The sequence below is a fragment of the Thunnus maccoyii genome, chromosome 2 (genome assembly GCF_910596095.1).
Source record: "Thunnus maccoyii chromosome 2, fThuMac1.1, whole genome shotgun sequence".
NCBI lineage: Eukaryota > Metazoa > Chordata > Actinopteri > Scombriformes > Scombridae > Thunnus > Thunnus maccoyii.
The window spans coordinates 25,483,812-25,506,693 of NC_056534.1; the positions used below are offsets into that span (position 1 = coordinate 25,483,812).

A 22,882-nucleotide genomic window follows, 5' to 3' on the forward strand; every position below is an offset into this window, starting at 1 on the left:
GACATCACGGAAAAAACGTAGCAGCAGCACCACAAACCCCACGCCGAGATTTCGTCTCTCCGCTGCGCTAAAACTGCGCGACGAAAGCGGCCCACGACTATGCCCGGTGCGGCGTTAAAGTGCGGGACGACCACTTGACAGGCCTGGGTGAGGTCTAAGCCGTTGCCGGGAGGGGGAAATACATTTCTTCATATGGGAGCAGCATGCGGGAAATGGTCGGAGGTTGCTGCGTGTGTTCAGACGAGCGAGGCTGGGCTGAGAATCCGCTGGTTTACTGTGATGGACACGGCTGCAGCGTCGCCGTCCACCAAGGTAACATTAGCCGCTGTTAGCGTGTAATTACCGGGCAGCTGTGGCGGCTGGAGGCAGCCAGAGGTGCTGGTGGGTCAGTCGGTTTGTAGGTGGGTCTGTCGCTGTCTACGTGCGTGTTTGTGTGTGTTGCTGTGTGTGGGAGGGGTAGGTAGGCGTGCTGTTTGTTGTTTCCTCTCAGCACACATGATTAAACACGCAGGGCCAAGCAGAGTGACACCGAGCCAGGATGGCGCCTTGATGGCACTTCAGGTCTGTGCGTGTGTGGCTGTCTGGCCCGGTTCACCACATACTGCAAGAGGCGTGTTTTTGCGACAAAACTGCCCGGCAAGGCCCGCCGGTTTGGACATTGTGAAACCTCGTTGTGTCCACTTGCTTTGTTGTTTTTAATGCAACTACAAAAGGCAGCAGTTAACTTACAGGTTCATATTTCTGAGTAAAATTCAGCTCTCTGTCTGTTGTTGAAACCAACTACTTGAGGTTGGTCTAGATTTATGATGGAGGGACTTCACTCTGCAGGTTAAATTTCTGAAGTAGAGATGATTTTTCTTCCTAAAAGTCAGGTTAACTGTTATTAAATGTAATAAAGAAATATTTGTTAGAAGCTGACACAACACGTAGAGTTGAGAACTGTCTTCGTAGCTTATATTCAACCTGTAGTCAAAATCCTATGTGGATTAAAATGTCAAACAGCAGCGCTTAACATTACTGACAGGACAACACAGTAAAAGAGATATCTGTAAAATACATCACACATACAATAACTGAGCAATACAAATGTACTGCATATGAGCTTTTATATTATATTCATGTATGTGTTGGAAAATTGTGGATGACCATATGACAAAAAAATCATGTCAGTGACCTGTGTGTGTGTGTGTGTTTGTGTGTATCCCAGCATGCTACGGCATTGTCCAGGTGCCCACCGGCCCGTGGTTCTGTCGGAAGTGTGAGTCACAGGAGCGGGCGGCACGTGTGGTGAGTATGCCAAAACACAACATGACACATCCTCCCACTGCTGCCTCTGATGTCACACTCTCAACACTCTCCTATCCCTCCACAGAGGTGTGAGCTGTGCCCCCACAAAGATGGCGCACTCAAGAGGACGGACAGCGGAGGTAAATGTGTGGATGCTGCCCATCTCTTTGCTCTCCAGCCATTTCCCTCTCTCTCTCTCTTTCCCTCTACTTTCAAAGCCCTGCTTACATTTTGAATGATGAAACAGCAGGACCGCCCCCTGGCCTGAAATAGAATCAAAGCTCTAGATTTCCACTTCATTCATAAAGAGACCGATCATGCCATTAATCCAGTGCTGTTCTCTCTGTCAGGCTGGGCCCATGTCGTGTGTGCGCTCTACATCCCTGAGGTGCAGTTTGCCAACGTCCTCACCATGGAACCCATCATCCTGCAGTACGTCCCGCACGAGAGATACATCAAGGTACTGTCACACACCGCTGACATGTGAAGTGAGCAGCTGTCAGATCCTCTGTCTGGAAACTTAAATTAAGGATATCAGGTTTCTTCTCAGTATTACTGCAAGGCATGAGAATGGTGTTGATGTGACCATGCTTATCTGAAAAGCACCAGTTTTGTTTTTTTTTCCTGGAGTGTCTGAAACACTCAAACATAATTAGAGATGAAAAAGCATCTAAGCCATAAAAAAGGTATCAAACATGAATATTTTTTCACCTGAATTATGGAGCACAAGTTTTGAAAAGTGTTCCTTTCCAAAAAATGGCACCAAATGCTCAGTCAGATTATTGTTTACCTGTTCTCCCTTGTATTTTACTTGGGCAAGGTTCTTTTAAATCATATGCGTTAAAGAAATTTGTTTTATTCTTCAAAGAGTTTTTTTGTAATTTTGTAATCTTTTGTTATTTGTTTAGAAGTAAGATCGGAAAAATGATTGATTTGTTGTCTGTACTCAAACTCAGATATTATATTGACACCTATACTGACAACTTAGGAGGTACCCAGTCCCATCGGTGTCACGACTAACACAACTCACAGAGGGAGCACTTTGTTTAAGACCTCCAGTTTTTCCATCAGTGTCAACAATCCCATAAGGAGACATCCATCATAAAAGAAGAAAGATTTTCGCCAACAACAATAGCTTCAACACAGCCTGAGACATGTGGGAAACAGCACAACTCATGCTTTTCCCTTAACAGGAAAAACTGCACTACACACTCCACATCTCTATCGCTCTCTCTCCACCCACACGTCCCGTACCAGCCCAGAGCTGAATGTGGCAAGGTCACGCCTGCTCTCTGGAGGTAGTTGAAAGTCATTCTGGGAAATGTGGGAGATTTTTCAACTGAGGTAGAACTAGATGAAGCAGGTCGAGCAAACCGCAAAAAAGCACATTTACTACATTTCATGACTAATTAGTCATTGTAATGTTACTGAAACATGCTGAAGCAGTGATTCAGTCGACAGAAAATGAAAAAGTTGCAGCATCTCCAAGCGGAGGATTTCCTGCACATCATTATGAATGTAATAATTTCAGATTTTGGACTGTTAGCTAGACAAAACAAGTGTCACTTTGGGCTATTGTGATTGACTTTTTTTTTTTTTTTCTTACTATTTTTGACATTTTATAGATGAAACAGTTGCTTGAAAAAAAGGATGTATAAAGTAATAGATCATAAAAGTCATTATTTGTAGCCCCAACATGAGCATCACGAATTGATAATGTCCACCAGGGAATTATCTTCAACTGTAATTGTATTTAATCTCCATGCCCCCCCCCACTCCCCAAAAAAACGGCTTCATGCTGCATACTGACGAAAAGCAAAGATAATAGGACCTCACACAGAGTCCTAACATGCAGCCTAACACCAGCTACAGAAAACAGACCGGACACATCTTTCATCATATGTACAGTCATGTTTACACATTCAGAAATGCTTTTAAAATATTTTGCTAATATCAATTTTTTTCACCGTGTGAAGCAAACTGTTAAACCGCAAACTAATCTCAGGCCATTACAGCTTTGTCATACATCAGCTGTCTTGTAACTTTAGCCATTTGTACCTTTTTTCATGCCTGTATAGCCTTTGGTAGTTGGCAAAGGTAGTGAGCAGTGTATCCAGCATGCACCAGAGTGCGGCTTTTAAAGCAATGCGCATTACAAAGAAATCAATATTTGACACATGGACTCATTGGACTGAGCAGCCAGACGCTGACATGCTGTGTGTGTGTGTGTGTGTATATGTGTGTGTGCATGCCTGCATATAAATGTACACATGTGAGTGTTTGAGTGCCTGGTTTCATATTACTGTGTCAGCTACAGTAAATTGCATGCAGCTTTTCCCCGTCAGAGCCATTCATCCAGATTTTGCTGCCTGCATTCCTAGACAGCATTACAAAGGACAGTGAAAACTTGAGAAGCCACTCTTCCTTTTTACACGCTCAGCGTAGTTATGTCTCTGGCCTTTTATTACATAGCCGATATCCTCTCAGGGTAACAGAGAGCGGAGTAGGGTGTGTGGAGTAGTGGGAGACAGAGGAAAGGGAAGAGAAAAAGGCGAAACAGAGAGGGCTGAAGCAGAAAGGTAAAGAGCCCGCTGTTCCTTTGTCCCGCACCTGTTGCTAGGCCTCTTCTGCCCCCCACCAGTCAGCCCGGCTCACAGGGGGAAAAGCTGAGAAAGAAGCACAAAAGCCGTGTGTGCGCATGCATGCGTTTGTCTGCTTGTGTATGCTTACATTTATTATGTGTGCAAAGCAACATGTCAGTGAAGACTGATGCTGCTCTCACACAGGATGTAAAAATTCCAGCCTTGAGCTTTAAAGTCTTGGCTGCACTTGACGAATTCTTTGATGCATTAAAGCGAGTGCCTTTTCGCCCCGCGTTTTATCATGAAAGCATCCTGAGCCTATATCTTTTAGAAATAAGAAGGAAATGACGACGACTGTAGGTAACAGGAAGAGAAAAGACGTTTTAGATTGTCGGCGCATCAGGACACAAGTGAAGTCTGAGGTGAAATCTCGCTCCTGGAAACAAATACACAGCTAGTTACAGTCCCTTCAATGTCAGCTTTTTTCACAACATCCCAAACATCTGGTCAACAGTTTTGCTGTACAAAGCGGCAAGCACCAAGCAAACTGTGTTCTGTCTGAAAACCCCATCTGTTGTCTTGACAAGCAAAACTTCCTAATCATTTATAGCTGCGGCTGGACTCACATTAAGAGGCTTTTCATCTTTCCCGCACTGCTATCACAATGGTTTACTTTAATTGCCAAATAACATGAATGTTTGAGTTTGTCCAAGGAGCACTGGTGCAACAGAAGGAAACAAGTTCTCACACACACTGTACTACAGCGTAAGACTGTACAACACAGCTTTCAACATGAATCTGATGTTTTGAATTGTCAAGGATCTTTCTGTGATCTTCACACATCTCCAGGTCAACACAGCATCTGTTAATTATAATAACTTATTTGTCTCCGTATCTTCACCTCTGCTTCTCTCTCTGTCTTTTCTGCTTCACCAGACATGTTACATCTGTGAGGACCACGGGAGGGAGAGCAAGGCTGCCTGCGGAGCCTGCATGACCTGCAATAGACAGGGCTGCAGACAGGCTTTCCATGTCACCTGGTAAGTGTTAAAGGGGGTGTGTGTGTGTGTGTGTGTGTGTGTTCATGGTTGCGTGGATTTGTCGTCTACAGCATAGTGATATTTTTTCAAAGGATTATGCACAGCAAGCTGTTCAGTGTCACAAAGTCCCTTTTAACAAGATCTGTTAAGATTTCATTATCCTGAAAGAATTGCAGTGATGATCTTATAGGAGAACTCTCAGAAATTCATTATTTAAGATAAAATATTGAGTTAAATGATTTGTATAAAATAGTAGATAAAAATGCCCCAGTAGGACAATTTCTGTAACCAAGAAGTCACATCTTTTTGGAACAAGGGTCAAGAGTTTATCAGATTTGATCTTATCTGCCTCAAAAGGCCCATAATGTATCTTCCATAGCTGTATTTCCTTTACTTTTTCTCCACTATGTCTCTCAATCTTTCTCCTTATCTCTTTACATTTTCATTCATCTGCTTTGTGCCTTGATTCTGTCTAAACAACTGATTCCCATCACAATATAACTGGTTGACAACTTAAAATCAAGTCTGGAAGATGAACAACAAAGATTTTTGTGTGCAGAGAACTTTTATTTAATCCATCCAGCCATGATCAATAACAAAGGCTCTCAGGTGTCACTGTCAGCGTGTGTGTGTGTGTGTGTGTGTGTGTGTGTGTGTGTGTGTGTGTGTGTGTTGCTCTCCTGTTTCCTCTCTTGTCTAACCCTGTGACACTGTTCAGTGCTCAGATGGCCGGTCTGCTGTGTGAGGAGGAAGGCCCAGAAGCCGACAACGTGAAATATTGTGGCTACTGCAAGCATCATTACAACAAAATGGTAAGACGGACAGCCGATTAGAGACTGCAAACCAACATTCTTAGACGAAACTTTGGAAAAAAACATGGGATTATTGAGTTATAGACGGTTACAAAACCACATGATGAGATAGTAGAAGCTATAAAAATGAGAGTAAATTGTTCCAAATCCTCTTTCACTGTAAATGTAAGGTGTTTTCTGGTTAACAATAAACATTACTGCTAAACATAACTATAACCATAAACGTAACACTTATGTTTATCATGTAGTTCATCAAGTTTTTACCCCAATAATCAAACTCAATTGCTGTTTTGTTTTCACATCATTACTCACTACAGTGGCTATGTGCAGAATTATCTCTTGGCCGGGCTCGCTGATTTCCTGGAGTCTCCAGTGGTTTTCTGGCAACCTCATGGTGACGACAAGACTCCAGAAAGTCACTGCACCCAGCCAAGTAATAGCCAGACACATAACCTCTACGAAACAGTGATTTGATGTTTTTGTACAGATTAAACTAAAGCAATACAACGTATTAAATAATGAGCTTTAGAGGTGCTGGTTGGTTGATGTTTTTACTTTGGGACAGAGCCAGGTTAGCTGTTTCCAGTCTTTATTCTAAGCTAACCAGCTGCTGGCTATAAGATCTTCCCATCTAACTCTCAGGAAGAAAGCGAATTAGTGTATTTCCCAAAACTATTCCTTTAAAGTATTATTTAAAAAAAAAAGCCTAGCATCTGTAATTTTTTTTAAAATGAAGTCTTCAGAGATTCTCTGGTTTTACCATCTTTTGGCTTTTACAGCAGAAGAAGCTGCGCTCCAGTGAAAATACAGGCGGCTCCTTCAGTCACTCCAGGGGCCGCTCCACCTCTCCATCACAGGACAAACACCACCACCACAGACAGAGGAAGGTAAACGTGTGTGTGTGTGTGTGTGTGTGTGTGTGTAACTGACAGGGCTGGTTATGCAGAGTATAGAAATCTGTTAAGTACCAAAAGTTGGCATCACATGTCTTTTCAGATTTGTAGTCTTGTTTACTTTTATCAGATAGTTTTGATTTTGATTAAAATTGCAACCAATTTTTGACTATTTTACCGCAACAAAGTTCTTGTGCAGCTGCCAAACAACATTTAATTTTTGAAATCTTTGGCAGTGTCCAACATATCATTTTTTCCCCACTGGCCCACTTGGCCAGTAGATCAGACTTTTACTGGCACCTTGTATATTTTTACTGGCCCTGCAGCCAAAAAGTGAAAATAAGTCTTTTTTTTCCATAATTTTGGTGATTTGTTTATTGTCTTCATAACACATACAACAGTGAAGTTCGCTTTAGATTTGGTTGTTTTCCTTTAGTTATGGATATGTAATGTTGATATATTACACAAATACGCAAAATACAAAATGAGACACATATTGGATCAGTAAATGAATGTTGTATAAATGTAGGTTCCTTCATATTTTGTGTAAAGCCAGAGAGTATGAAGTACTGAGGGAGAAGAGAGCAAAATTTATGACAATAACATTTCAGTTAGTATCGATGACCTTGATAATAATCTCGTGTCAAGAACTGAAACCATGCTGAGAGATATGCAGAAATGTACTCATTAAGACAGAACAGTGAGAACATAATGGCGTTTGTTTGTGTGTGCGTGTTCACTCCCAGCTCCTTCTGTCTGCAGCCACCTGTCCACTACAGACATGGAGTTGAACTGTAATGAATGATTGAATGAAAAGGAGACATGCAGGAAAAAAAGCGTCTGTGTCCACACTAAATTATCTGTCGAGTGTTTGATGGTTATTTAGAGCATAACCGCTGTGAAACAATCAGGAAAATAATGTTTTATTTCTCTCATTCACCGGCTTTGTTCTCGCTACCGCCGCTCACTCTCCTCGCTCGACCACCGCTGCTCTCTCTCTCACTCACCCTCTCAGCTCGCTCACCCTCTCTCTCTCTCTCTCTTTTTCTCTTGTCTTTTTTTAAAATGAGTAAGGAAGCCAACAGCAAAGCCTAAATCAACTTTTATCAAACATAGAGAAACGTCCTCCCCTCGTCATAAACTGTATACCCACGACTCTACATAAACTTTTACTGGCCATCGGTTACGTTGGACCCTGTTTGGCTTCTTCTGTTGAACAAAAAAATGTTTCCCCAGTTAAATATCAAAGTAAAGTTTTGAAAAAAGTATTGTTTTAGTGTCCCTACCAAAACTGAGGTATCATATAGGCTCAGGTTCCCAGCCGTAGTTTTTCTGTGTGCGCGTGCGTGCTTGTTTGTGTTAGTGGCTAGTGTAAACCCAGTAGGATGTGGTTTGACTCTTTACATACCGGGTCCCTGTGTATTGCTGTCTGTTCAGAGTCATAAGGACAAGATTCGACCAAAAGAGCGCCACAAGAAGTCCTCTGACAGCCTGAGCTCTTCAGTGACAACCAGCAGTATAGACAAGGTATGAACTGCAGACCCACAGGTGACTCCAGATGCTGCATGAGATAGAAGTGCAGTGTTTCCCCCTAGGTTGAACTCATGCCTTTGCTTTTATGACCTTGTGTGTGTCGGGACAGATCTCTTCCAGTCATCACAGCAGCAAGGACAGTGAGGCCAAGTCCAAGAAGCTGAGCTCACACAGTCACGGTCATCGCAGCAAGAAGACAGGAAGCACTGGCAAGAGCTGCTCCTCCTCCTCCTGCTCCTCCAGTCCATTCAACACAGGTACCACATGACGAATGAAACAGGAGCCAGAGTGCAAATGTTGAAGCATCACATCAGACCTGATTGAAGAAGGTGACCAGTCTGTCTAGAATAATAAATGTGTTGTTTCTCTCGAAGGTGGCTCCCTGTCTTCAGCTCAGGATTTCCATCAGTTCTCATCTTCCTCCCGCCTGGAGCGTGACCACGATCGGGGAGGTGACGACCACAGCGGTGAGGATCGTAAAGAGCGCCACAGGAGGGCACCGGTCCCGGAAGACGAGGATGAAGAAGAGGACGAAAAGGAGGTAGACAAAGACGATGAGGAAGACGAGGAGGAGGAAGAAGAGGACAGTAAATACCACAAGCCACCAGCGTTGACTCCTGCTGACGGCCCGCTCGCGGGGTCGCAGGGTCATGACAGATCGGACGGCAACTCGAGCCCTTTCGAGAACAAGGTCACGATCTCCACCTTTGGGTCCATCATGCGCATCACCTCCACGTCAGGGCTGGGCAGCAGCAGTAAGATCCGGAAGATCTCCTCCTCCGGGGACTACAAACCCTCCAAGTCTATCTGCAAGCCGTCTCAACTGAGCACGCCGCCTATCCTGGAGGAGGCAGGCCTAGAGGACAAAGCTACGCCTCCACCGCTGCCCCGAGAACGGAGGCACCGCGGCAACAAGAAGAGCCGCCACGGTCCAGGCCGCCCACGGGGCAGCAAGAACCGAGAGAGGAGAGAGGAGGAGCATCACCACCACCATCACCACACGGCGCCACCGCCTCCAGCCTTCACCCCCTCCTCGCTCTACACGAGCCCATCTTCCATCTCCCACCCAGCCTTCCCCTCCACACTGCCTCCCACCACCACCACCACCACCACCCCTTCTTCCTCTTCTGCCTCATCTTTCTCCTCATCCTCTGCCGGCAGTTTTTCCACAGGGCGTGGCAACTCACTGCTCGGCTCTGGTGAGTGTATGCGAGTCGGTGTGTGCGTGTGTGTGTGTGGTAACCCTCTAGCTTCCTGTGTGTGGGAAAAAAAATCACTATCAGCCTGCACTTTGGTGTGTTCATACGCAGCTTGACTCAGAAGTGTTGAAATATTTCCACTACGCTTCTGCCAAGTCAGCACCAGAGTAGCAGCTTATCTATATCCAGTATCAGGCCCTCACATTGTAGTAAACAAGACAGTGGTAGGAAAGAGCCCAGCAGGACAAATAAATATACAGTCTCATGGCACTATGGTTTTAAAATTCAGAATATTTTGTAAATTTGTCTCACAGTGTTTATTTAATCTGCATGAGCAGAGATATTGTCCTAGATAGTGGTTTTTCTGTGCGCTGCTTGTATATTTCCTGTCCTACTTACAGCTTCTCTCAAGTACCTGAACGCTCAGGTTGTGTATCGCTGTCTTTTAGGGTCTTACAGCCTCTGAGAAATGATAATGAATACCTTTTTGTTTAACTTCTCTCATATGTCTCACTCAGGTATCTATTCCAGTCTCAAGGACCCTCTCACGTTGGGTGGGGGTGTCTGCAGTACCCCTCTCTCCCTGGGTGGAGGGGTGTGTAGCACCTCCTTGTCCCTGGGAGGGGGCATGTGTAGCACCCCTCTTTCCTCAGGACTCCTCTCATCCCACGTCTCCTCACTCTCACTTCCGTCAGTCAACTCTGTCTCAAACACACAGGTACTTATGAAAATAGGAAACACACACTGAAGATTATCAGTCAGCATGAAGGGTGAAGGGTGAAATGTCCTGTAGAAATGCTGCAAAGATGCCAATTTCTTAAAAAAAAAAAAAAAAAATCAGTTAGTTGTATCTTGTCATGGGGGACCACTTTCAACTTTTTGTATTTTAAAAAAGACACTGACTTAGTTTCACAAGTGCTACAGTATATAAATAAAATGATTATTGTAGCTGATAACACTACACTATCTTCTACGTAGAGCTCAATGTGGATTTCCTGTTCAAAGAACATAATTACATCTTGTACATCTAGTGCTACAACAACTTATCACAATCAGTTACACCTAAAATAAATTAATTAAATATTCATTGATAACTGAACAGTTTTGAATGCTAAAGCAAATTTGCTACTTGTCTCAGTTTCATATTGTAAACTGAATGTCTTGACGTTTTAAATGAGAAAAAAAACAAGGAGATCCTGGGAACTTGTGATGGGCATCTTTCACATTTGATGATTAATTGAAAAAATAGTCAACATACTAATTGATGATAAGCCCTTGTTACATTACCTTAATTGATTGTTTTAAGCAAAAGGTACTTTTTCGACAATATGTTCAACATCATCCAAGAATTTGCAATGAGTTTTATAGATCAAGAAAATCTCTTTTTATTATGTAATATTGGTGTATTACATGCATGGACTGATAAGGATCAGCCACTATTAATATTGGTAATTGTGGTTATTTTGTGCAGATGTTGCATCTCTCACATTCCGTTTGTAAATGAACTCCTTTGTGTGCTGGTTGTACTTGGTTTTTTTTTTACAAGTTAACGTCATATGAAGAGTAGACATTTTTGTACCAATGTCCTTTCCAGATAGTCTGGATGATTTCTTTGTCAGTCAGGTGTTGATGTTCACTGCCTTGTAGGTCCATCCAGGTTCCAGCACCTCCTACAGTCTGACCTCCACACAACCTTTCGCCAGCTGTCTCTCTACAGCCCCGCCACTGCCACCACTACTGAGCCAAGCCCAGACCTCACTGCCAGGTGAGAGGAAGAGAGTTAAAAAAAAAAAAGATAGATCAGATATCAACAGGATTTGATTGCATTTACTGAGAATCTGTAGCTAATCATAGATGAACTTCCACAAGAAAGCCTTCTTCTGGTATTAATGTTCTTTTACCTCTTAGAAACGGATGTACATTTCTCTATATAGAGCAGGAGATATTATGCTTTGATGACACATGTACTATCATTCTTTGAAACAAAGGAGAAGTGAAGCTCATGAGTCTTTGTCTCTGTTCATAGAGTCCGACCTCGATGACTGTCGCTTCCCGTGTCAGGGGAACTCACCGAGAGAGAGTCTTTCCTCACAGTATGTCTCATCCTTTACCCTCTCATCTTCATTAGTATTTTTCTTATTAAACTGAGAATACGTCAAAGGATTTTTACACTCCTCCAGTGCTTCTTAAAATGAGTAAGCAAGGAGAAGAAGACAAGGACACTAAAACACAGTTTCAGATAGTATTCATCCACCGCATGAAAAATAGTTTGGATACATTTTCCCAGCACTCTAGCTGTCGTCAGATCAGTTTCTGTTTCAGTAACCAGCAACAGGCAAACGGGAAAATGGCAGCTGGTTAACTACCAAAGTGACTGGGTGGATTAGATAAATCGACTAACCACAGCCACAGGGTCTTGTTGGTAGTTTCCCACTCTGACTGCTGCACTGACTTCTTACCACTGTCATCTTTTCCTCCATGTTGGTTTCCCCCCTCCTCCACACCCAGGTCTCCTATGAGCTGTCTTCCTCTTCTGTTTGACCAGAGAGACGGGTTGGGTTCAGGAGTCAGAGCGCGTCCTGAGAACGTCCCTCCAGCCAGCTCCCACATAGAGCTCCTGCTGGAGAAACATGGCAACGGAGAGATGGGAGTCAACAGTGAGTGAGCCTCAATACTCTACCTCCTGTTCAGAGCAGTTTGACTCAGTGCCAATACTAAACAGATACAATACATCAGCGGTTTCCAACTTCTTCTGACTTTTCTCTAATTTTTCCTTTTTTTCTTGTGACGTGCTGATACTTTCACCTCTTCAGGCCTCTAGAAACCTTTAAATGAAAGTATCTGAGAAGAAAAAATAACTGCTCACAACTCACAGCCACACTAATGCCATGACCTGTGATGGGGGGTCACTAGTAGCTTCATTTTAAGGGGTCACAAGCTGAAAGGGTTGGGACCTTCTGCAATACACTGACAAAAACATCAGGGCTCATACAAGACAGGACTGATACTGTTGGGGTCAACGGCTCATATCCATGCACATGCATATGATGCTGTTTACCTAAGCTGAGCAGTTCTCTCTGAAAACGCAACATGCTGCTATCTAGAGTTGATTAATGTACCTCAAGATGCTGTTGGGGACAAAAAGAACAGCATGCTGCGACAATAATGACAGCAGCTTCTTATGTTCCTTCTGTTTTTTGTTGAGTTAACTATTGAACCAGGTTGCAAAGAGCTTTTTATTCAAGTTTTTCTCTGGGGATATCATCAGCTGTCGCTTGTTTTCTAGTCTATTCTTTGCTCCTTCTACTCCACCCAGTGCTGTCATCATCCTCAGTTTTTTCTTCAAACTTGTTTAAGTTTTGTTATTCTCTACTTTTTATTACATCTTTGTACCATTGTTTCCTCTCCCAAAATGAAACTTCCCAAAATGGACCCTTCTTTCTTCCCCAGCCCTCATAATCTCTCATAACTGTGTATATTTTTAGGCATCTTAGCCTCCCATCCTCTGTAAAAGGAAATGCCCCGCAGTCTCCACCTTGAATATATTCCTCTATGCCCCAGGGAGAGTTTGTTTTAGACTAATGAGTGTTTACGGCCATTCCACACTGCAGAAATGAGAGAGAAGAGTGTGTTTGATCTCCTTGACTGTGATACTGGGCATGCCGCAACGGCAGCTCCATAGAAAATCAATTAAAAAGCATTTAGAGGATGGGGTTGAATTTCTAGTTCAGATCTGATGGCCTTACTGTAAAGTAACACCAGATATCACTAGTTCATGTCAGCACTTTATTACAGATTTAAGTTTAATTTCTCTGTTTTACAGCTTTGGCAGTAATTTATAGAAAAGATAAGTGGAAGTACAAAATGTTGCTTCAGAAATATTTTATTTAGTATTGAATATAAACAGGATTGTCTCATATTGTATTGAAAATGAACTCCAGTAGCAGCTAAGTTTCTTTTACCTGCCAACCATTAAAGCCCCAACACCCCCATAGTCCTCTCTAAAAAGTGTTTTCGCCTAATCCAGAATAGGACTGTGTGGGTTTGTGCACACTGTTATCTTTTTCAAACCTGTTAGGGTTGGACAGCTTAGAAGTTACTCATGTACACTACCTACATGTACACTGTTTGCAATCACTTCCTTATTCATTCATTCATTCACTATTCTCTACATGATAAGTGCTAATAAGTTTCTAGACAGCAGTAAGTTGAGATTTCAGACACTTATGAGCCATCATTATTTGGTGATAGTGTAGGGAATAGGGAGTCCTTTAGGACACACAGTCGTAGTTTGGTGACCTGTTGTATTTTCCAGCATAGCTCTGCCCAGCGCCAAGCTGGGGCCTAATCAGGCAGAGTAACTGAAAACACCTGTGTGGGGGAGCAGACCCTTTACGCTGGACTCAAAGGCCTCGTTCAGACTGCCAGCCCAAATCCATTTTTTGGAATATCCAGACTGTATCCAGGTTGATTTTAGAAAGTTTGGACAGCAAAAAAAACACATGAAATGCTATCTTTGCAAATCAGATCAAAGCTGATTTGAAATGCGATTCCAATCAGATTTCTACAGATACGTCACAGTCCGGACGCTCTGGCTGCTCGAATCAGATTTGAAAGTGTCTTGCGTGTCATTCGCAACAAAACATCAAATCCAAAGTGACAGAAATGCATCACAGCGGCTGAGCAGAATCCATGCAGCTACTAGCAGAGCAGAATGGAGGACAACACAGAGAACAACAGTCTGTGGACAGACACTGAAACAAATTGTCTGCTGGCACTTTTGGGGGGGATGATGGATCTACATTTGTCATGCTTCTGCGTCGGAAAGTCGCATCACCAGCATACGTAGTTACTGACGCCTACATTGTTACCACAGCAACCCACGCAGATAGTTTGGTGATGTCTGGACACACAAGTCTGACCACAGTCTGTCTTAAAAATCTGATTTGACAAACAAATCTGATTTGCCTGCAGTATGAACAAAGCCAAAGAAAGCTCACAGCAGGTTGCCAAGCCAACTTTTTAGATAGATATTTCCCTGTGCATTAGATTGTTTAATCATAACTAAGTTATTCTGATACACAGTGTATATTCACAGGAATATTATACAGCAGTTGTAGGTTCTCTGTTAGTTGACTTAAACAAAAAAACAACTGCTCTTTAACATCTTTAAATTGATTGGCATACTTCTCACATTGTTTGTAACTGCAACACTATTTAATAGTAATTTACAATATATATTTTCTTAAGTGAGGGGAGAGAAAAATGTGCCCAGAATCAATGTATTTGGATTTGGATTTTGAAAACATTGACAGATAATGAAAGCTAATGACACCAGCATTTCATGTGGTTACACTTAGTATAAAGTTGCCTTCACAGTCTTTGTCCATGCTTGTCATAGTCCATCTCACCACATTTGGACACTTCATCCCTGCATCACATCCCACCACTTATCACCGTATACACACAGTTTTTACTCCACTGAGATGATGTTTGTGTTACTCTCCTTCCTCGTTCCTCCTCTAGTCGTAGAGATGCTCCAGTCACTTCACTCCCTGCAGCAGGAGAACCAGCGCCTCCAGGACCAGATCCTCAGCCTCACGGCCAAGAGGGAGCGGCTGCAGCTGCTCAACACGGAGCTGGCCGTATCTTTCCCTCCACACATTCTTTCCTTCCAGGGCTCCATGCACACCTCTGCCCAGATCAACTTCCTGTCATCCAACCAAGGTCAGATTCTTTTGTCTCCTCTACCCGCTTTCATATCAAAACACACTATTCCTGTGGTGTCATACACTACACCCCCCCCCCCATCTACTGTTAGTCTGTATTTCTCTTCACCCCTTCATCCTCCCCACAACAGTCCCACTGCATGTAGCATTTTTCACCAATGTATTTTTGTCGGGTTAGTTGTGATGCAGTAAACATGGTTATTAGTGTAAACCTCTTATTTAGTAGTTTTTACCCTGTCATTGTGCCTCTCTTTTCCTCAGACCCCCTGAGCACCAATAAGAGTCCCCTGTCCAAAAGCTGCTTCTTTAATGACACCTCCTTTGTTACCTCCTCTGAGGTGAGAACCTGTAGATCCTCTACCACACACACCTTAGTGAAACACTGTAAGCAACTATGTTTTGGCCTTTTAAACGTCTTTGTAGCAAAGACTTTGTGTGTCGTACCCCCAATGCAACGACGAAAATGGTAACAATGATCACTGATGTTGTCTGATACATCACTGTACACTGTTCATGTCTTTAGTTCACCTTAAACTAAGCTGAGACTTAAATAGCTAAAACGCACTTGTCATGTTTCTCTTCAGGAGCTCCACTCTGGTAGTCCGTCCCGCAGTAGCTCCTCCCTCTCCTTCCAGAGTACTCCTCCTCCTCAGCAGAGCCCCGCCTCTTTCGGTCAGCCCCTGCTGAACGGACTGAGTCGAGGTTTGAGCGACGGTTTGGGGGGCATCAGTCAGGCCGGCACCTCCGCTCTGCCCATGGGCGGGCTCATGGCGTCTCTCGCAGGAAGTCCTCAGCTGAATATGAACGGTGTGCTGGGCAGTCTGAACGGTGTGATCCAGTCTCCTGTACAAAGCGCCCCTCAGCCCACACTCCCCGCTCTGCGCCCCCAGCCTCCACCACTCAACCCCCAGGCAATGGCACAGGGCTTTCAGCTTCCCAAGTGTGTGAGCCCGTATGTACCCACCCTGTCTTTAAATCAGCTGAAGAAGAAATCCACCTTAGAACACACAGTGTAAATGACCCCATAGTGAGAATGTACGATGACCAAAACACCTCACAATGTAATATATCACAGCCATGGGCTGAATACCAGCGAAACTCAAAATGCTTTTTGCCGTGACTGTTAGTTATTGATTGATGGTCAGTACTGAGGTCATGGTTTCTTGTGTTGATAAGCATATGTGCTATCACGGGGCTATTCACTTTGTTGTGAGAGGCTACTTCTGGCTACTAGCAGGCAGCTGTTTCAGTGAAAAAGCTCTAAAAGCTCACTGTGCACTACCTGCTCAGCACCAAACAGACACAGCTAGTGACACATAGTCAAGCCTTTAGAAGTGAAAAAGCCAGTTATTTCCCTCAGGAGTTTATAGAGAGCTGACAGCAAAAACAGAGCTAAAAGAGAGTGAATATTGGACTTAGATTCACCAGGTGGACGGAAACACAACTCCATATGAATGTTAATGTAACTCCATAACTGCTAGATGTGTAAATAAGCAACTGTTTGGTAACAAGTTTAACATATCAGCTTAAAAGGAGATTTTATTTGAATGTTGTCGTTTCCGCTGCCCTCAAGTGGTCCAAAAATCAATCATTGCAGTACTTTTCATCTAGAGTTGATTCTTGACCTCTGAAACAGAGAAAACAATCTCACTGAAAGATCCATGTAGTTTCTGTTCACCCAGTTTACAAAGTTTTATAATGAAGGAAATGCAGCAATCGCAAACAGCGACTGTTGTGTGTCAAAATTGTACAACATCCGCAACTTAATCATTGAGTTGCAGCATGTGTCCGTTTCAGTAAAGGTCTATTTTGTGTAAATAAAACAACTGAAAGTAGATCATAGAGGCCTGTTGGCTGAGTTGCTGGTTCATCAGTCTCAAAACAATGCAAAGTTACATAACAGTATAATTGTTTGGAGTTATGGGAGTGTGCTGGTGTATGGTCTGGTGTGCGATGCATGTTGATGTGTGTGTTTCAGGTCTTCTCTCCTGTCAGAGCAGCAGAAGCAGCTTTTTCTCGAGCAGCAGCAGCAACAGCAGCAGCTCCAGCAGTTCCTCACGTCACAGAACTTCACTCCTGTAATTACTCTCTCTGTCACTTTGTCTTATCAGCACCTGGTCTTCACATTTTCTCTGTTTTGATATTGATCATATGGAGTATTCTCTCTAGAGTGTGCACACTGTCAGACTCAGTTGTTCATTTGGGCAGAAATAATAATATATAATAATATAAATATTCATCAGAATCACCTGACGTCAGAGGGCATCTGTGACTAGTTACGTTTTTCTCTCTAAATAAGTCTGTTTATGACAGTTGTGTCATTTGATTAGTTTTAATGTAATTTTCAGTCAGCAGAAGTAATGTGTGCTCACACACACACACACACATACCTACATTGCTAAGTATCACCTTCTCAGCTGCAGTTAGTTTTTGGAAAATGAATCAAGTTTATTTGTACAGCACAGCACAGTGACAGTCTCAAAGGACTTGACAAGTCTACAGGACACGTTTTGGGATTTTGGGTTACATGAGTGACAACATTTTCCAGCTATGTGCAGCTGAATCAGAGTCAAAACAGACAAAGATGGAAGATAATTACATACATGTCATCGGATTATAGATTGAACATGATTTCATATCTGTTGGATATTGGATCCAAGAGTTGCCGGAGCCGGTGTTCAAGTGCCACATCCTTCACACTACAATCACAGTACAGAGAGTATAAAGAGCCAATTTTACTTGTGTCCAATACAAAGTAACTTTTGAAGAATTTCTCAGAAACAAGCATCATTTTCTGATAGCGCAGAAGTGACCAGTACTTACCTGGTTAGTGTCCTATGAGTGGCGAAGAACAAAGATGTGGCAATATGGTTATTAAGCATAATGCTGTAATGTTAAACACGAGAATAAGACTTCATATATTGTCGGTTAATTGTGATTATACACAACGGCTTTAAAGATAAAGGAGAATAACAATATGCAGTAGCTGGTAAATGACTAGTAGCTGAGGGAATGGATCGTCAGGAGTTCTCTTGAGCAACAGCAAACCAACCATCATTCATTTTCCTATTTGACTTGCAAAGTAGTGAAATTTTTTGGTAGGGGTTGGAACAAGTTGGAGCCAGTCAGGCACTGTGACACCAAGTAGATCATTCCTACTCAAAAGTAAAAACTTTTCCCAGTTCCCAGGTATCCTAAACGCCCCATGAACTCACTGTCTTCTCCCCCTCCACCAGGAGCAGCAGGTGGTGGTGTGCCAGATGCTTCAGCAGCAGAGACAGAGGGAGCTGCAGCGCCTCACGCTGACAGGAGCTCTCACCTCCACCCCTAACTCACCCATGATCGCCCAGTCACCCAACCTGCTGTCCTCAGCCACAGCCTCACCCCTGCAGGGCGGCCAAGGAGGCAGCCTCTTTGGCCTGCAGGACAACGCACTTCACAAGCCCGGGGTGAGTGATACTGTAGGTTTTTTCTGAATTGTTGTGTATGCTGTCATGTTTTCAGCTTGGGAAATTTAAAAAAGACATGGTGTCATTGTGTTTTCAGGCTGCAGGAGAAAAGGGTGGAGACAAGAATGGTTGACATCTCTGGGTAATACAGGAGCAGCTCATATGAAGACATTGGGCATCTCGCCCGATTGAAGAACTGAGGAACTTACGTGACTTTTGAACGACTTTCCTTCTCTGTCATCTTTATCTTACACCCTCTTTTATGAATGTATAACAGGATGGACTTAAACGTCAAGGTGAAGTTTTTCGTGTTTTGAAATTCTTTATATCAGAGGTTCTTCTCATAGGTTTTTTTTGTGTAGGCAGCTTTCAGAGAGCATGAATACAGTGGTCTCTCCTTAAATTGCACTAATTTGTTAGCTAGACCAATGGGGCTGCGTATGTAGGCAGAGCCAGAGCTCCTGCTCATCCCTGCAGGTGCTGTGGAGGCTCTTGGTTTGAAGTGTGAACTCGAGCACTGACCGTTCATGAATTCTCTCCACGACTTGAACCAGAGTTTCATTCAGTCGGTGAGAATAACAGACTTCTGCCACTTCTTGCAACCTCAACTGTCTTCCTTGATATTTTGTCTTCCCTTTGTGTTCACTCCCACCCACATTTCATCCAGATCTTCTATATGTCGCAGCCTCTCACAGGCACTTATTATGTAAAAGATAAATATTCTGTCATTTTCAATGTGTGGTTAGTGGCGTTTCAACATTAAGCTAGTTATTACCTCAGACTTTTCTGCCACCTATTTTCCATTATTGAGATGCGTGGTTCCCATTTTGTGCTGATTCATTACCGCAATAGCCTTCACTGGATATAAATGGCCACCAAAAATCTTGCTGTTAACTCAAAGGTATTAACTCATGTCAGTGTAAAAATGGCACTGAATCCACGTGTCCAAAATGGCGCCATCGTCCACTAGAGACTGGCACCAGATTTTATTCAACAACACCATAAGAGTTTCTAAGACTTTTATATCCTTCCAGTTGCTATCGAGATTAAGCAGACGAAACCAAACATTTGGAAATTGTAAGTAAGAAAATTGTTTTTCCTAAACAAGTGTGCACTTTGCATGTTAGTAGCTAACAGAGCAAATTAGCCATCAACTCAGTACCTTATAAAGGATGCTTGGTACTTACTAGGCCACTAGGAACTGACAGGTTTTTGATTTATATGTGTATTTTGCACTCTGTCCTGAAGTGTCAGTTTTTTGTTACTTTCATACATAGATATTCTTTTCATGTCCGCTAACTAGTTGTTACTTTTAGCAATACTGGATAGATAATGCCTTAATGATGCTAGATATACAGAGGAAACCACAAGCCCAAAGGCTTACTCTCTTGTCGTCTTTCTTTGATAGTGTTTTTTATCTGGGGTACATGGAGGGGTACGTTAGTACAATGAAAGCACTCTTCCTAAACCCGTTTATACTTTTGATAGCTAACTAATGATTTCAACAGTTGAAATGTGTGAATAACCGTATAGTGGTAACTGAAGTGTCAAATCATTTTCTATTGTAAGTTTTGTGTTCAGATGCAATGTTCTTTAGTTGTTTGTGCTTCAGAGAACTGAGAAACAAGGACTTATTGAAAATCTTACAGTGAAGCCTGCACAGTGGTGTCATAGGAGATAGCTGAGGACAGCCAAGATGTAAACTATTATTGAAGTGCTGTCACAACAGTGTATGATAAATAGTGTAGCTGTAATCAGCTCTGAGAAGATGGTGACTTGCCAATGTTGTTACTGTTGGCCTTTACATGTCATGACGTAAGCCAACATAGAGACTATGATAAGCTTCTGTTTCCCTCCACTCCATGTTATCATGTGATGCCTCTGTTTGGCTCAGTTTTACTGACAAAGGCCACTCGCAAATTCATCTTTTACCTTCAAAGTGAGGTTATTTTATCATGTTTTCTCCTGTGTTCTTTAGCAATATTGCCAGATCTTTTGAAATATTTTCTCACTTCTGTTTGCAATCTTGAACGTGATCTCCCATACATGTGATATCTTGAGTGCTAGATTGTTTCGTTAGTAGCTAATGTAGACGTCAGAAAGGAACTTCAAGCAGCTCACTAGTTGGTGATAAATACTGTAGCAATGACAGAAGGAGAATGTTGATTATGTTGATAAAGACATGAGTCAACACGTTGACATGACTCCAAGTGGGAGGTCTGGAATTTACCAAGTATGTCCTTATGAGTCCAGACAAGACCATGTCCAAGAGATTGACTGAAGAGTGGTGTGAAGGATTTCTGAAGCGGTTTCTTTCTCATGTTGCACTGGGGCGCTTTGGGCCCAATTGTAAATCGTTTTTTAGTACCTTTTCAGTTTTGTTGGAATACGAGTTGTATACTTTAAAATGTTTGTGTAAAGACACATTCATTCTTTTAAGCTTTGAAGTTTGGGTAACCAAGATAATCCATGTTATGAATGTTGTACTGTGTATCTTTTATGTATTACAACATTTAAGCACCTAGCTCTGAATGAGGTTTGATGGAGAGTGAGTTACGTATCGGGATATGAATTGCATGAAATGCAGTGAAGTCTCTCAAATGTATTGCTAAATACCAAGTAATAACTATGCATAATTTTAAATGCATTGTTCCCTGAAAAAAAGAAATTAAATGAAATGAGCACTGAATTTAAAAAGGACAAGCACGTTGTCATTGTACAGTGTATTTGAGAGAATTGATCAAAACAAATTTGACAATATTCAGATTAAAGTCCCTGTAAAGTATTTTGATATTTTTGTGTGTAAAATTAAAAGGACGAATTAAGACGACTTTTTTGTCAATAAATGTATTTTAATGAGTTATTTTACATTTTCTCTTGGGTTTTGAATGACTATATGTCCATAGTCTGTCATGTACTTGAAGAGGAGGAAACATGGGGATGAATTCATAACTTTTCAGTCAAGTCACTGACAACACCAGTTTTGTCCAGCAGGGCCTGGTTTCAGGTAAATTCAAATAGATTAAACACCTGAACCAGTAGCGTCTAAATGTATTGCTTTATCCAGTCACCAACATATATTCCACAGTAGAGTATATGAAGAAAGATGGTCTTACACCTCTGGAAAACTGACTACAGACTGCTGTGTTTGTTAGATTTTTGTCAAGTGCTCTGCTCAGTGCCAAACTGAAACCAGTGCTGGATGAACCTGAATGTGGGATTTGAAACTTTGTTTGAAAATAAATGAATTGTAAAGTGCAGAAAGGTCCTTTTCAAATCCTCAATTTTCTGGACAGATTTTAATTCTATAAGTCACTTGAGAAATATTGTTCCCATCATCACATGACAATATCTTTCCCTTTTCGGGTCTCTCAGTATGTCACACTTTGACTCAAGAATATAATTTGAGATTATTTTCTGCCCAACTGTGGTGTAAACAGAGCTGAAAGCAGGTCCAGAGGGTTTTGTGATATGCATCATCTTTTCTGTAACACTGTCTTACAACACAATTTAAAAGGTGATTATATATGGGTGTATTAATGGTTAATAAATCATTAGCTAAGGCTTTATAGATAAGTTGTAGCCATTCATAAGAACAATGTTTGGGTTGCCAGGTTGTGAAAAATCCCTTTGGATTGTGTTTACCTTTATCGTATAAATATTTATTTATAAGGTAAGGTGTAACTATTTGCTTTATTAATGGTTAATCAAACATTTATTAACTTCAAATGACTGACTAGAAAGTGAGAAACTCATGGGCATTTATGAATGGGTTACTAATATTTATATCTGCATTATAGTAAAGAGAAAATCTGCCAAAGACTCTGCTTTGGTTGACTTCTGGATCTGGTTGGATCTGTTCAACCTGCCACACAGAGGTCATACAAGTACATCACCTGTAACTTCCTGTAGCCAGTGGATGGCTCTATGACTATGACTCAATATTGACATAAATGTTTTCAGGTCGGGACCATTGGGACTCTTATCAAACATGCGAAATTTGGGGCAGATTGGACGATGTACGTTTAAGTTACAACTTCCTGTTTCTTGGCGGAACACTGAAATTCGCCGCATCGCCACGTCAAGGGCCTTCAATGAAAACTCAAGATTTTAATAACTTTTCATCACAAAGGTCTTTAGTTCTTTAAAATACAACGCCTGCACAGGGCAAAAACTGTAGAGTAAATTGAAAATGGCTGACTTCCTGTTGGACTTAGGGTACGGCTCCAAGAGGCTTTTTTGTGCGTCTGGACATAATACATGTGTCTACCAAATTTCATTCATGTACGTTAAATTTAAAGGTGGGGGGTTTCATTTGAAGTTTTCTAGGGGGCGCCCTCGAGGCATTTTGCCACACA

The 22,882-nt window shown here is 42.2% G+C and overlaps 1 protein-coding gene across 4 annotated transcripts; it reads left to right on the top strand.

The window, feature by feature from the left end:
• On the top strand, positions 1-21,392 carry LOC121881997 (protein AF-17-like). 4 transcript variants are annotated; one of them, XM_042389868.1, is made up of 20 exons: positions 1-312; positions 1,208-1,287; positions 1,373-1,427; positions 1,638-1,747; positions 4,806-4,909; positions 5,628-5,721; positions 6,501-6,608; positions 8,052-8,141; positions 8,257-8,404; positions 8,522-9,346; positions 9,865-10,064; positions 10,994-11,111; positions 11,373-11,439; positions 11,855-12,003; positions 14,873-15,073; positions 15,337-15,413; positions 15,660-16,027; positions 17,054-17,153; positions 18,312-18,524; positions 18,599-21,392. In XM_042389868.1, exons 1-20 carry the CDS (start codon positions 204-206, stop codon positions 18,668-18,670), a joined length of 3,288 nt encoding a protein of 1,095 aa, XP_042245802.1. In that variant the 5' UTR covers positions 1-203; the 3' UTR covers positions 18,671-21,392. The 4 variants fall into 4 exon arrangements, with proteins under 4 accessions (XP_042245802.1, XP_042245818.1, XP_042245809.1 ...); XM_042389884.1 differs by having other exon boundaries at positions 18,622-21,392; XM_042389875.1 differs by having other exon boundaries at positions 15,660-16,015.
• Positions 21,393-22,882: the final 1,490 nt, after the last annotated feature.

Bases quoted from the DNA above. Each gene is read 5' to 3' on its own strand.
- LOC121881997 (XM_042389868.1), top strand. From the start codon at position 204: ATGCGGGAAATGGTCGGAGGTTGCTGCGTGTGTTCAGACGAGCGAGGC. The intron at 10,065-10,993 runs GTACTTATGAAA...ACTGCCTTGTAG, and splicing joins ACTCTGTCTCAAACACACAG to GTCCATCCAGGTTCCAGCAC. The intron at 17,154-18,311 runs GTAATTACTCTC...CCCCTCCACCAG, and splicing joins CGTCACAGAACTTCACTCCT to GAGCAGCAGGTGGTGGTGTG.